This window comes from Bos grunniens, chromosome 11 (assembly GCF_055505025.1).
Source record: "Bos grunniens cultivar Pamir isolate PY7600 chromosome 11, Bosgru_T2T1.0, whole genome shotgun sequence".
Taxonomy (NCBI): domain Eukaryota; kingdom Metazoa; phylum Chordata; class Mammalia; order Artiodactyla; family Bovidae; genus Bos; species Bos grunniens.
In genome coordinates this window covers 105,920,098-105,933,335 of record NC_141175.1, presented here as the reverse complement: position 1 = coordinate 105,933,335, position 13,238 = coordinate 105,920,098, and the positions used below count along the sequence as shown (strand labels likewise).

The 13,238-nt window shown below is 46.4% G+C and overlaps 2 protein-coding genes and 1 long non-coding RNA gene across 9 annotated transcripts in view; 1 reads left to right on the top strand and 2 right to left on the bottom strand.

Annotated features, from left to right (window-relative positions):
• The window catches only part of ACOXL (acyl-CoA oxidase like), a 328,413-nt gene extending 326,683 nt beyond the window's left edge, over positions 1 to 1,730 (bottom strand). For 2 of the 4 annotated variants that reach the window (XM_086328296.1, XM_086328297.1), the window contains exon 1: positions 1,493 to 1,726. In XM_086328296.1, the coding sequence (XP_086184422.1) occupies positions 1,493 to 1,614 (122 nt within the window). In that variant the 5' untranslated portion in view covers positions 1,615 to 1,726. Of the gene's footprint in view, positions 1 to 1,492 lie in introns of all 4 variants that reach the window. The other 2 variants (XM_086328295.1, XM_086328299.1) reach the window with 2 other exon arrangements.
• A 4,002-nt stretch (positions 1,731 to 5,732) lies between these two features.
• On the bottom strand, positions 5,733 to 10,396 carry LOC147363796 (uncharacterized). Its single transcript, XR_015137437.1, has 3 exons — positions 10,273 to 10,396; positions 7,721 to 7,784; positions 5,733 to 5,865 (listed from the first exon to the last, which is right to left on the bottom strand). It is a non-coding gene; the product is annotated as an uncharacterized LOC147363796 (long non-coding RNA).
• Positions 10,397 to 10,857: 461 nt separating this feature from the next.
• Positions 10,858 to 13,238, top strand: part of BUB1 (BUB1 mitotic checkpoint serine/threonine kinase) — a 33,099-nt gene continuing 30,718 nt past the window's right edge. For all 4 annotated transcript variants that reach the window (XM_086328290.1, XM_086328288.1, XM_086328289.1 and 1 more), the window contains exon 1: positions 10,858 to 10,964. In XM_086328290.1, coding sequence (XP_086184416.1) covers positions 10,939 to 10,964 — 26 coding nt within the window. In that variant the 5' untranslated portion in view covers positions 10,858 to 10,938. The remainder of the gene's footprint in view (positions 10,965 to 13,238) is intronic.

Genomic DNA, 13,238 nt, shown 5'->3' with positions numbered 1-13,238 from the left:
GTCTTTTAAAAAATTATTGGGGTCCGCAAATATCTATGGGTATTTATCATGTCAGAAATTATAAAATAAAAAAATGTTTAAATATTTATATCATTTGAATGTAACAATAATAAACTCATTAAATGTTTACAAAAAGAACTACACTTTTAATTAGAAAAGTGGCATTGTTCTGCGTCTTTACAAGTCTGGTTAACGTCTGCCTTGAAATAACTGGATGCTGCTCTCTGCTTCTGCAGATATGTTGGGAAATTATGCATCCTATAGTTTCTGGGAACTACCACTGTACCTTCATGAGAAAATGAGGATGAAAGGCTCAGTAACTGCTTCATATTATCACTAAAATAATTTCTAACTTGTGAAGCTCCTGGAAAAGTCTTGGGTACCCCCAGGAGTCCCTGGACCATGCTTTGAGAAAGATAACATAAAGAAGACGGTGTGAGAGAGAGAGGGAAAGGACAAATTGGGGAGACAAGGGCCCACCCACCATCTCACCTGTCACCTCCCCTAAGCCCCGCTCCCCCCACCTCCAGTGCGGAAACCACAGCTTCCTCCCCAAGGATGACCTGCTTTTATTCCGAACATCTCCTCCTTCAGCCTGGCTCATCCTTGAGACAGAAACATGTGCTAACTGGTTAATCTTCCTTCAGAACATACTGGTGTTTTTTAACTGGGGCTTTCTTAAATTAAAACTCCAAAGCCTGATTCTAAAAATGGGCTTATCAGACGACCTGAGATGGGGTGAGCCACCCAGCAGAGCACAGGAGAAAGTCCTCGACGAGACACAAGGGCTGGTTCTTGGGTTATTTTCTCCGTCTGCAAACTTAGCTTGCACCAAGCCCTCTGTCCACTTTTCTGGGCTGTGCTGCCATCAAATGACTTCTGGGCCTGAATCCACCTTACAACCCAAGCACCCCAGCCGCTGTTCGGCCGCCCCTGCGCACACCTGGACTCCGCGAGGCCCCTGGGAGTCCGCAGCATGCCAGCAACCAGATACGACCCCGGGCACAGCCAGTCCATCCCTGTGCCGGGAAAATGCCCTCACTTCTCTGCAGGGACGACCCGGGATAACGCTGTTTTGCCCCACTTTCCGCGCTTCTGTTCCGGACCAGGCGACACGGTGGCCCTGGGGGCGCTCCACGCCCGCTCCAACCCGGTTTTCTGCCCCCCTCTCCCGGCAAAGGGTGGCACCCAAAAGCGGGGACTCAAGAAACAGGTTAGGAAACAGGTTTAGAAGCTACCACTCTGGGCCGAGCATCCCGTCCGCCGCTGCGGGGCGCGCCCGTTCGTCCCTGCTCTCCGTGAAGGAGGGAGCGCGGTGGGCAGAGGACGCCTCCTCAGGGCCACGAAGTCGCCGGCTCTGCGGCGTCCACAGGACTGGGGCGGGCAGTCCATCTTCTGTCAGGTCGGGAGGGACCTGTTTTCGGGCGCAGCACACACACGCCAGCTTGCCCTGCCCGGGGTGCACCGCGGGGTGCCCTTGGGGACGCGTTACCTGGGCCGGAAGAGCGGACAGCCGCCCAGGAGCTCGCGCAGCTCGTTTTTGAGGCTCCAGAACTCGCCGTCCAGGTAACGGTGCAAGGATGAGTCCCCGAGCCCCAGGTCCGCCGGCTCCATCGTGCTGTCGGGCCTCTGGCGCGTCTCTGGGGCCGCTGCCCCGCGCGCCTCCTCCCGCACGTGGCCCGGAGCGCACTCCCGCTCGGCTCCACGCCGCTGGCCAGTCTCCTCCCTCCTCCGCCGCTTGCCCCGCCCTCCCGCGCGCTGGCCCTACCCCGACGCTGCTGCCTGGGCACCCAGTGAAGAAAGAAAGGTCCAAGGAATTTTACAATGGTCTTCCTCCCCGCCTTGCCCCGGGGCTTGAGTTCCTGCTGCCTGTGCCCTCGGCTCAGTTGTCCCTCCAGTCGGTGGCCCACAAGAGCCCTGGTATTAGAACCCTAGAGGGGAAGTTGGTCTGTAGACACCGGGGCCTGGTTGCTCAGAGCTGAGGCACCTCACGGAGCGGACGTCCTGTGTCAGCAGCCTCTCTGCGCCCAAGATCCAAGATGGCCTGGCCCATGCTCTGGCCCCAGATCAGCTGCAGCTTGGCATTCCAGCGAACTTTAATATTACCGTAATCTGGGGGGTGGCCTGGGGCTACAGGGTAGCTGGGAGATGCAGAAAGAACAAACGATGAACAAACATGAACTCATCTCCCAGAATCCTCCTTCTGTTGTTCTAACAAGTGACATTCATTCCTTTCCTCTAAGTCTCATTTACTTGACTGAGTCTCCATTTAAGTGGAAAGGGAATGTTAGTTGTTTCCTTTCAAAGACCAGTGGGCTGGGGAGATGACTGTTGGGGAGTGTGCTGTAGCTGGCCCTTGGGTCTCTGTCTGCTGTCATTAGGTTAACGAATATCATCTGTATTAGTTTCCTTCTTGTTGCTCAGTCCTAAGCCTTGTCCCACTCTTTCCAACCCCATTGGCTGCAGCTCGCCAGGCTTCCCTGTCCTTCACTATCTCCCAGAGTTTGCTCCAACTCATGTTCGTTGAGTCGGTGATGCCATCCAACCATCTCATCCTCTGTCATCCCCTTCTCCTCCTGCCCTTAATCTTTCCCAGCATTGAGGTCTTTTCCAAGGAGTCAGGTCTTCACATCAGGTGGCCAAAGTATTGGAGCTTCAGCTTCAGCATCAGTCCTTCCAGTGATTCAGGGTTGATTTCCTTTAGGATGGACTGACTTGATCTCCTTGCTGTCCAGGAGGATTTTAGCTCTGTATTTTCATGGTGCTGTGTGAGCCAAGGACTGTTCTGAGGCATAGAGCCCCCGTGCCCCTCTTCTCCTGAGGATTCTGGAGCCTGGGCAATCCCTGGGGCCTGCCTGGAGCCACAGCTCTGCTTTAGCTGATGGTCTCTCCCTTCCAGGGCACCTGAGCCTATGTTTGTTGTGAGGGTTGGTTTGTTGTGAGGGTGTTGTCAGGAGGGGCACCCCCAGTTGCACACGAGCCCTTCCTGTGAACCTGCTTCTGCCCAAAGGCCTGCCCTGGAGCCTGACCTGCCCCAAATTTGTCTGTGACTGATCTTGTGACTTTAGATAAGAATCTTCATCTCTCTTAGTTTCAATTTCTTCATCTGAAACTTGTGGCTAATATGATCTACATTTTTTTAAAGACTATAATTATGTATACATAATATTTGCCTCATATTAGGTGCTCTCTGATGGTCAGTGGGATGTTCTATGGGATTATTTAAATTGTGGACATATTCCACAATGACTGCAGAAAATCTGAATAGAATAGTCATTGTAGATTTCTCAAAAAAAAAAAAATGAAAACCTCCCTCTCCTTATAAGGACACCAATCAATGGGTTGGGCTCCATCCTACTCCACTCTGACCTCATCTTAACCTGATTACATCTGCATAAACCCATTTTTCCAATTAGGTTTCCATTAACCAATAAGGTTACGTGAACTTTCAATCCAGTATGTGCATATGTGCTAAGTCACTTCAATCATGTCTGACTCTTTAAGACCCTTTGGACTGTAGCCCACCAGGCTCCTCTGGCCATGGGATTCTCCAGGCAAGGATACAGGAGTGAGTAGCCATTCCCTTCTCTGGGGGAATCTTCCCAATCCAGGGATCAAACCTGGCTCTCCTGCACACGGGACAGATTCTTTACTGTCTGAGCCACTTAGAGAAGTCAAAGAGCACAGGCTAGATGTGCCAGTTACCTCTGAGCCAGCATCAGAAAACCTTCCCCAACAAGATGCCTGCTAGAGGAGTTAGGTATGTCCTGGAGAAAAAGGCTGGGCTCAGAACCAGAGTACCTACAGCAGGACCTCATAAGGGAAATGCAGGAATCCAGCAGCCCAGGCCTCTGAGAAGGGTGTCCAGTAACCCACAATGGACCAGGCATGGCATCCAGGTTTGTGCTCAAGGGCCATCCTGTAGCCCTGGGCTTTCCATAGAAGAGGGAGGCTGTAATGGCTGCTGGCTTCATTTTGCACTACCCCAGCCCCTCGGTCCTTGTAAGAGAGGCAGGCCCTTGGCTTGGACATTGAGAGAGTGTTCTCCTGCGTGGATGGTGGCAGGCAAGAATCCTTTAAGCTCCTTCCATAGATGAGTGACCAGGAATGTTAATGACTTGCCCAAGGGCTCCTGGCTCTCCAAGGCAGAGGACTCAGGCCCTAGAGGACCCACACCACATCACACTCCCCTGCGGGACTGGCCTGGGGGCCTCGGTGACCTTTCTGGAGGCAGCTTTCATGAGGGCCTGGGGCACAAACACTACAGCCCAGGGCTTAGGGTTCCGTGGTGAGGCACAGACTGTTCTCAGGGAACTTTGGTGTGTCTGTAGAAATCAGAGAACCAGAAAATAGAGCAGGGAGCACCCTGGAGTATTTTCAGTCAGTCCTTTCTTTTCAGATGAGAACTCTGGAGGGCATGGCCTCTAATGGCTCCATCTGACCACTGCGCTGGGTTTCAGGAGGCAAATGGGGCAACTTAGGAAACTATACTGTTCCTTGTGTATGGATGTGAGAGTTGAACCGTAAAAAAGGCTGAGTGCCAAAAAACTTACTTTCAAATTGGGGTGCTGGGACTCTTGAGAGTCCCTTGGACAGCAAGGAGATCAAACCAGTCAATCCTAAAGGAAATCAGCCCTGAATATTCACTGGAAGGACTGATGCTGAAGCTGAAGCTCCAATACTTTGGTCACCTCATGTGAAGAGTTGACTTATTGGAAAAGACCTTGATGCTGGGAAAGACTGATGACAGGAGGCGAAGGGGGCAACTGAGGGAGAGATGAAAGGATGGCATCACTGACTCAACAGACATGAGTTTGAGCAAATTCCGGGAGATAGTGAAGGACAGGGAAGCCTGGTGTGCTGCAGCTTATGGGGTTGCAGAGTTGGACACAACTGAGAGACTGAAAACAACAATGCTTCCCAGTACCCCCCAGTACTTTGAGAATCCCAGTAATGATACTAGCTCAGGTTTACCTAGCCCTTGCCTTATAACATTGTTATAAGGTAGAGAGGCTATAAATGCTAGAGAAATTTTGAACTAATGCTCAGAGATGCAGGTATAATATTATAAAAAGAAATTTGTCTGGGGACCTCGCTGGCAGTCCAGTGGTTAAGACTCTACACACCCAGTGCAGGGTGCATGGATTGCATCTCTGCTTGGAGAACTAAGCTCCTCCATGACAGTGGGCATGGCCAAAATAAATTTCAAAAAAAGAAAAGAAATTTAGTTGGTTTTTGACTGAGGTCCTGACACAGAGCCTTCAAAAACTCTGAGCATTTCTTAAGGGATTGGTGTCTTTGTTGTGCTACTGAATAATGCCTGCAGTGATTTTGGAGCCCAAGAAAATAAAATCTGTCACTGCTTCCACTTTTCCCCTTCTGTTTGCCATGAAGTGATGGGACTGGATGCCACTATCTTAGTTTTTTTGTATGTTTCACTCTCCTCTTTCACCTTCATCAAGAGGCTCTTTAGTTCCTCTTCACTTTCTGCCACTAGAGTGGGTATCATCTGCGTATCTGAGGTTGTTGATATTTCTCTTGGCAATCTTGATTCCAGCCATTAGTACCAGTGCAGCCATTTATCCGGATGCAAAAATGAGCTCATAAGATTAGATGCCTCTAATAAGGGAAGAATAGGAAAGAGAAAGGAATAGGGTCTCTGGTCTCTAGAACCAGGCTAACATGTAAATAACATCTGGGCATCACTTGTGTCCATTATACAAATACCAGGATAGCACACAGGACTGGACATTCAATTAGAGATTCTTGTGGAGACTGATGGCGGCAGAGAGCTGGGATTTCCATCCTTCCTTCCAGGCTGCAGTGATATGAAAGTCCATCCTGGGTTTTGACCACGCAAGGGATCTTCAGAAATAACAAAACACCTTCAGATGAAAAACATTTCTAGAATAGGGCTTTATATTTTTTCCTTTCTTCATATCAACTTTATTCTTAATGTTCTATAGCCCCTGAAATCACTTGTCAGCTTTCTGTCACTACTTGAATTATAAATCTCTAATCTTATATGATGTTTCAGCAACACAGCTAATACTGCTGCTATAAATTACTTTAAATTTCCCAGTGGAAGGAAGATACATGTGTGTTTGTGATTGTCTGCATGTGTCAAACAGGCAGAACCTAGAGAAGAATAATTGTTTTCTTTCTCTTTTCTTTTTAATTTTGACTCAACAGACATGAGTTTGAGCAAATTCCGGGAGATGGTGAAGGACATTTTGGCTGCGCTGGGTCTTCGTTGCAGTATGTGGGCTCTTGGCCGCAACAGGCTTCTTCAGCTATGCTGCACACAGCCTCCTCTGGTTGAGATGCACAAACTCTGCAGCGTTCAGGCTCACTAGTTGTGGCACCTGGGCTTAGTTGCTCCAAGGCTCATGGAACCTTAGCTCCCCTACCAGAGACAGAACCTGAGTCTCCTACATTGGGAGGCGGATTCTTTACCACTGGACCACCAGGTAAGTCCCCATTTTCCTTTTCTTAACAGAGCACTGACTGGTATCATGGGACAACCCAAGAAATTGAGTGGAGGCTATAGGAGACTGGGAGTCAGAGAAACATTATGAAGAGAAGGAGATAGTTTTCATTTTACAGATCAGGAAACTTACACCCAGATTCAGGGTTTAAGTCCCATTATCTGCTTCTTTGGCTTCCCAGGTAGCTAACTGGGTAAAGAATCTGCCTGCAATGCAGGAGATGAGACTCAGAAGACATGGGTTCGATCCCTGGGTTGGGAAGATCCGCTGGAGGAGGACATGGCAACCTACTCCAGTATTCTTGCCAGGGTAATCCCATGGACAGAGGAGCCTGGTAGGTTACAGTCCATGGGGTTGCATAGAGTCAGACACCACTTAGCAACTGAGCACAGCACAGCACATCTGCTTCTTGAGGAAGTCAAGTCTGGAGCTCATGTTCCCTGATGCAGTCTGGTTTTCCATCTCCAATAAGTTGGGAAATTACTATTTTGGACAAACAAGTCACTGAAAGCCCAAATATGAACAAAAATGCCTTACCAATTTAGAGAATCTATTAGTCATTTTACATATTTAATATTGAAATATGTAAATATTGACATTTAATATTGAAATTAGCAGATAAACTAATTTAAAGTTTTAGAGGAAGAGAGAGTTGTAACTGCACATTTCTGCCTCAGAGGTAGGAAATGCAGACCTTGACACATGTGGACCCACTACTCCCACTCAGATCAGAACAAGCCTCCCCACTCACATTCTGGGGTGGGTCTGGGGAGATAAGGTAACAGACCCACTAAGGCAACAGCAATGCCAAAAATTAAAGGGATGGCTAATCAGTGAAGCAACAGTTATTATTTAACAAACTTTCAGATATGCCATGGCAGTCGCTACACTCTCAACACAAACCTGAGGAGAAAAGGGCAAAGGGAGAAGATGAAAGAAGATAAGCGTTGGAGCAGATGGAATTTGAAATGCTGTCAGTGGTGCGAACCTCCAATTAGTGAATTTTTTAAAAGACGAGCAACATATTTGCCAGCTCTTCAGGATTTTCTGCTTATATTGATTTATGTAAATTGCCAGCATTTGGGGGTTTATAGATTTTCATCAAAGTAGCAAACTGTTTCTTCATCACACTCTTTGGAAGGTCTTCCTTTACTCCTGACATGTAGAGATAATGTGAAGCTCTTAGAAAAATACAGTCATCCTAGACTTAGGAAACAGCACATGAGACTTACTTCAACAAGCTCCGGACGGCTTTGAATCAGGCCAGTCTCTGCTTTCCTTCCGTGGTGCTTAGTCCTGTTACGTAGGAAGGTCAAACATCTGGTAAACCCTCCAACTCAACACATCTCTACACAAGTAGCAGCCTTCCCCAGCTCCAGTGGCCTGTTTCTATCAATTCTTCTAGGCCATCAAATTACCTTTCTCTTCTTTTCCTTACATATTGAAGACATCTTTGTGTTCTGAGAACACTCCCTCCTTGAGATCTGATTCCCTGTCTTACCTTCTTCCAGTCCCTCTGCCTCCAACGCCAGCTTAGAGTCTGCAGATTACTGATCTTGGCCTCCCTGTCCCCCTAAAATCCTGATGTATTGGGAACTGGTTGATTAACCTAACAGGGACATTATGATGAACACAGTGTGTGGAAGGAGCATTATATTGGGTTGGCCAAAAAGTTTGTTCAGGTTTTTCCATGTTATAGAAAACCCTGAATTTTGGCCAACCCAACAATTTTCCTACACAATAAGAATAATAGTAGAGAGGGATGTCCGTAATTAAGGAAAAAGAGAAGGCATTGAGTAAGCCAGGAAATTATTTCCAGAAACACGTAAGATTCTAATAAATGCTAATAACTGTAATACTTATTACTGCTACCTCTAGATATACCCCAGTGTCTGGCATCAGTGGGTCAGTGTGCCCTTTTTAAGGGGCAGTGTGGGAAGAGGCATTCACAATACTTTACTCCACAAACAAGCCTGGTGGGAGAGAAGCTCCTAGTGGTAGAAATGAAGGAGGGCAGACAAGCTCTGTGGCCTCTAGAAAACAGGGTTGAGCTAAGTATACCTACCATGAGGTCCTATGAGCACAATGCTGCTCATTCCCCAAAGGCCCAGTTTATTGTCAAGATCAAGTACAAACGCCTTAATCTAGCATGTAAGATCAGACATCAAACTATCAAATTCGTCTTTCATAAAGACTTTCCACTGCTCATTAACAGAAGTCCTCAAGGGTTATTTCCTTCAGTGACCTTTATTTACACCAGGAATGACGTCCCCAGACTCCCCCCAGCCCAGATCCACTCCACCACGTTCAAGGCCTAAGTCAAGCCCTCCATTCCCCAGGAAGCTTTCTCTGACAGACAGGCCCCATGTCCCCTCCCTCCTCTAGACTCCCCTCGCAGAAATCATATGTGTATTAATTTAGCACTTAATCTTGCATTGGCAGCCAGATTCTTTAGTAGCTGAGCCACCAAGGAAGTCCCAAACATTCATTTAGCACTTAATATTATTTATGTCTATACAGGCTTCCCAGGTGGCTCAGTGGTAAAGAATCTGCCTGCCAATGCAGGAGACACAGGTCCAGTCCTTGGGTTGGGAAGAGCCCTGGTGAAGGAAATGGCAATCCATTCCAGTATTCTTGCCTTGAAACTCCCTTGGACAGAGGAGCCTGGCAGGCTACAGTCCACGGGGTCACAAAGAGTCAGACACGACTTAGTGACTAAACAACAACAATGTTTTATGTCTGTATCTCCATCTTCCAGATAATACCACTAGTTTCTTAAGGACAAGATCTGTCTGAGTCAGATAAGGTTACAATTAAATTCAGTAGCACCTAGTATACGAGAGATGCCTGATCAACATTTCCTGATTGGTGACTGAGGTGGAATCAGACACCCGTTGAAAACTTGAGTTAGTGAGAACAAAATTGTGTTAATTCCTGTGATAATCAGCAGAACCTAAACTTGTCTAAAGACTCCAGAGTGAGCACCCTCTGAGTTAACAACCCTACAAATTGGATACTTGTGTAATCCAAATCAATCATTTCCCTGAAAGAAATTCTGAACTCTGAGAGCATCAGGATTTCCAGAAGCTGCTAATTTTTTTAAAAAAGGTATTTAACTTAAGGGCCCCAAGACAGCAAAACATGCACACCACTTCTCTAAAAGGAAGTAATCACATGAATAGCTCTTTATATTTTACTTGCCCTGTCAAGTGGCTCCTGAAAGAACCTCGAGAAGTAGAATCAAGGGGTTAGGCAAGGTTAGGTTGACTCTTCCAATTCAGTCTCAGGTAGGAAGCATCAGAGTATTACATAATTCTTCTTAGACTTCTGGGCTCCTTTGCAAAAGGATCTCGTTTTTGGTTTTCTAATTCCTAAATCCATGGTCTCCACAGCTCCCAAGTTCCACAGAAGATGGTGAAAGTTGTCCTGCGGCCATTCTGTACTCTATTCAAACTTCTGTTCTTTTAATCACCAGTTGGATGTAGGAACTGCCCAGTCCCTTGAGCTCTCATTCGCTATAGAGCACCCACAGAGCATTTCATATCAGTTAAATCAAGCCTGGAGGTCTCCAAGGGTATCAACCTATCGCTTTATTTGCCATGTGTAATTTACATAACTAACCCTTAAGCGCTTACAGACGTGATGCCCTTACGTTGTAACCACTAAGCTAAAACCCACTTAGGTTTTTCCCTGGGCTTTTGATGAATCACTCCCTCTCTGCCACAGCTTTTTTGGATCTGGAACCAAAATTTAAAGGACTTCAGCATCTAGGTTCTTTACTTACAGAGAGGACGCGGAACAAAGTTTTTTGTTTTGCGGGAAATGGAGAGGTGTGCCACTGGGCAGGATTCCGTTTTTCACCCCATCAGCCTCTCCTAAGCCAGAGGTAGGCATTCCTCCCGGGCTCTGCGACCTTAAACAAGTCTGAACGGTATAAACGGGATTATTTTTCTTCTTTCCATAAACCAGGCATAACGACTCTGGTTTATATAAGTAAGCAAAGCGTCGAAGCGGCACAATTTTTTCAACCTCGAGAAACTATTTTTCTCCCAGGATGCCTTCCTCAGGGTGATGCCTTAATCATGTAATTTTGTAAGCCAGCTACAGCTTGCACGGCTAAGGAAAAAACTCATCCCCTACTCCTGAGCCAAACTAGGTGGTCCCCATCACGCCGCACCCCGAAACCTAACCCGCCCTCCGCTCAGCTTGCGCTTTTGATTCAACTGGGTTGCCGGAAGTGGGAGGAGCTGCCGGCGCACCAGAGGGAGGCGGACCTTGGTCTCCAGGCAACGGCCCAGGTGATTGGCCAGCTCGTTTGCAGCCGAGGCCAATGGCCAGGCGCCTTGCAAACGGTCGTTGCGGCGACTGAGGCTGCGCGGGAGATTCGACTTGGCGGCGGCTACTACCCGACGGCGCAGCTGGGACTGCTACTGCCCTGGTTCCTCTCGCCATGGATAACCCGGAAAATGTTTTTCAGTAGGTGTGGGTCTGGTGGGAGGGAGAAGGGTGGGCGGGGGCGTGATCCCCGGCTGCAGGCCGCCGGGGGCTGGCGTACCTGAGTTCGGGCCTAGTGGGCTGTAGGTCCCTGGCCCGCCCCAGACCTGCCTCCCTTGGCCTTCCCGCCCCTTTCCTTGGCCCTGGAGTTTGTACCCTTCCAGCCTCACTACCCCCATCCCTCCCCGGCTGCGCTGCGGGCCACTCGGGAGTCGTGGAGAGGGAGCACAGTGTAGCCGGGACTCTCCGCTGAGACCGCGGGCCTTTGACCGAGCTGCCTCTAGAGTGGCAGTTTGGGGCGGGGGGTGGGGTGGGGGTGCGGTTTGGATGAAATTGAGGCCCCCAGAGCTCCTTGATTGTGTGTAAGGAATTCTCCTCTGGGCAGATCGCCTCGGTGCAAGTAAAATGTCTAACCCCCCAAAAATTAACACTAGCATGTAGGTTTCATGAGAAATTTTCGAAACCACTTATTTTAAAATTCTAGAAAGGGGAAGAACTTAAAATTGCACTATCCCATAATCCCACAATCCCACAATTATTAAAAATCGTTGAGGAATGTACACTTTAAGGGAAAAAATGTTGCACTGTTTGTCATTTATGTCTACCTGCTAACAATTTTTAAAATTCCCATGTCTTTGCTTTTTATGACTTAGGTGATTTATCCAGACTGTTTCAAATGCATTTAAAACAGTTAAATCTTGTGCTACGGAAATTAAAACTGGTTAGTTTTATTAACACCAGTCTAATATTAACTGGGATCAAAAGACTCAGATCCTTAACTCTGCCTTCAGACTTTTTCTGTAGCCCAGACTGCAAAGGATTTCAATTTTACAGACTCCTCTTCCCCCATTTTAAAATAGAAACCAGATATTTCTGACCTTATTTTGACTTTCCAAAGGCTAATTTGCACTAATGAGCTGAGTGTTTTAGTATTGCTTTACAGTGTATTTAGACCGTATTACTAGGGAAGTGTGATTGGTATCAGATGGGCATCTTACTTTGGGCAGCCTATTACATATGTTTCAGGAGAAAGTTATTTCATAACTTAAATTAGGAACTTTTAAACTGCTTATAAATTGTGGGAGCTTATCTCCTATGATGCACAAGAGGGAGTTTCAAGATGTAGGAATATTTTTTAACTTTTAAAAATAAGTATTACGTTTATGTGGTTAAAAAAGATTTAGGAAAAGTGTTCACTGAGATCTTTATCTGACGGCTCTCCCAATGCCTTGTATGCAACCATTTTTCTAGTTTATTTTTCAAGAATGTAAATATTTATAATAACACGAACATAGGTATGTACATATGTAAGTATGTGTACAATTTCTGCCTTTATTAAACATAAAAAGTAGCAGAGCATATGCACTGCCTTTTTTTTTTTTTTTTTTTTTTTGCTTAATGCTATCCTTGGAGATTTTAGTCTGCTATTCCATAGATTCTTTTTTCATTCTTTTTTACAACTGCATGGTATTTCACGTACCATAATTGACCTAAAAAAGTACCCTATTGATGGACACTTGGAGTGCGGACCTTCTTTTGCTATAATAGATAGTGCCATGGTGAAAAATCTTGTACCCACCGTGCTTTTCATGTATCTGTCCTCTAGATTCCTAGGAGTGGGTTTGCTAGATCAAAAGGAAATCTATCTGTAATTCTGGTGATATTATTACCAGTTCCCTTGGCAGGAACTGAGCACACTCCCACCTCCAAGCAAGTTGTAAGTGTGTCTTTTTCCATTACTTCCCGTCTACATTGTTGTCATATTTTTGGAGTTTGGCAGATGAGAAGTTATCTCAGTGAGCAAATTTCTCTCCTTAGAGAGGTTGAGTATTTTTCTGTGAAATGCCTTTTGTTCATTCCTTAAATTGGATTGGGTTTGTTTTTCCCCCCCAATTTCTAGAAGCTCTTTCGTCATCCCCGTTTAGCATTTCTCTCTTAACTCTGCTTGGTGTTTTGTTTATTTGACATAGAGAAGCTTTTTATTTATAAGTAGTCCACTTACCTAGCTTTTTCTTTTGTGGCTTCTGGATTTTGAGTCATAAGAAACTTTGATTTTATTTGTATTGTGAGGTGAAGGCTAGAAGAAAATATTACTTTCAAATTTTTTTTTTCCCTCGAAAAGATCATCGAACTTCTTTGATAGAAACCTGAAAGTCTTCCTTACTTTGGCTCTCTCTTTTACCCAGTGTTCAGTCCCTTCCGCAAGTCTCATTGTCTCTTTCTCCAAAACACCCCAGTTCTGCATTTGAACAGTTC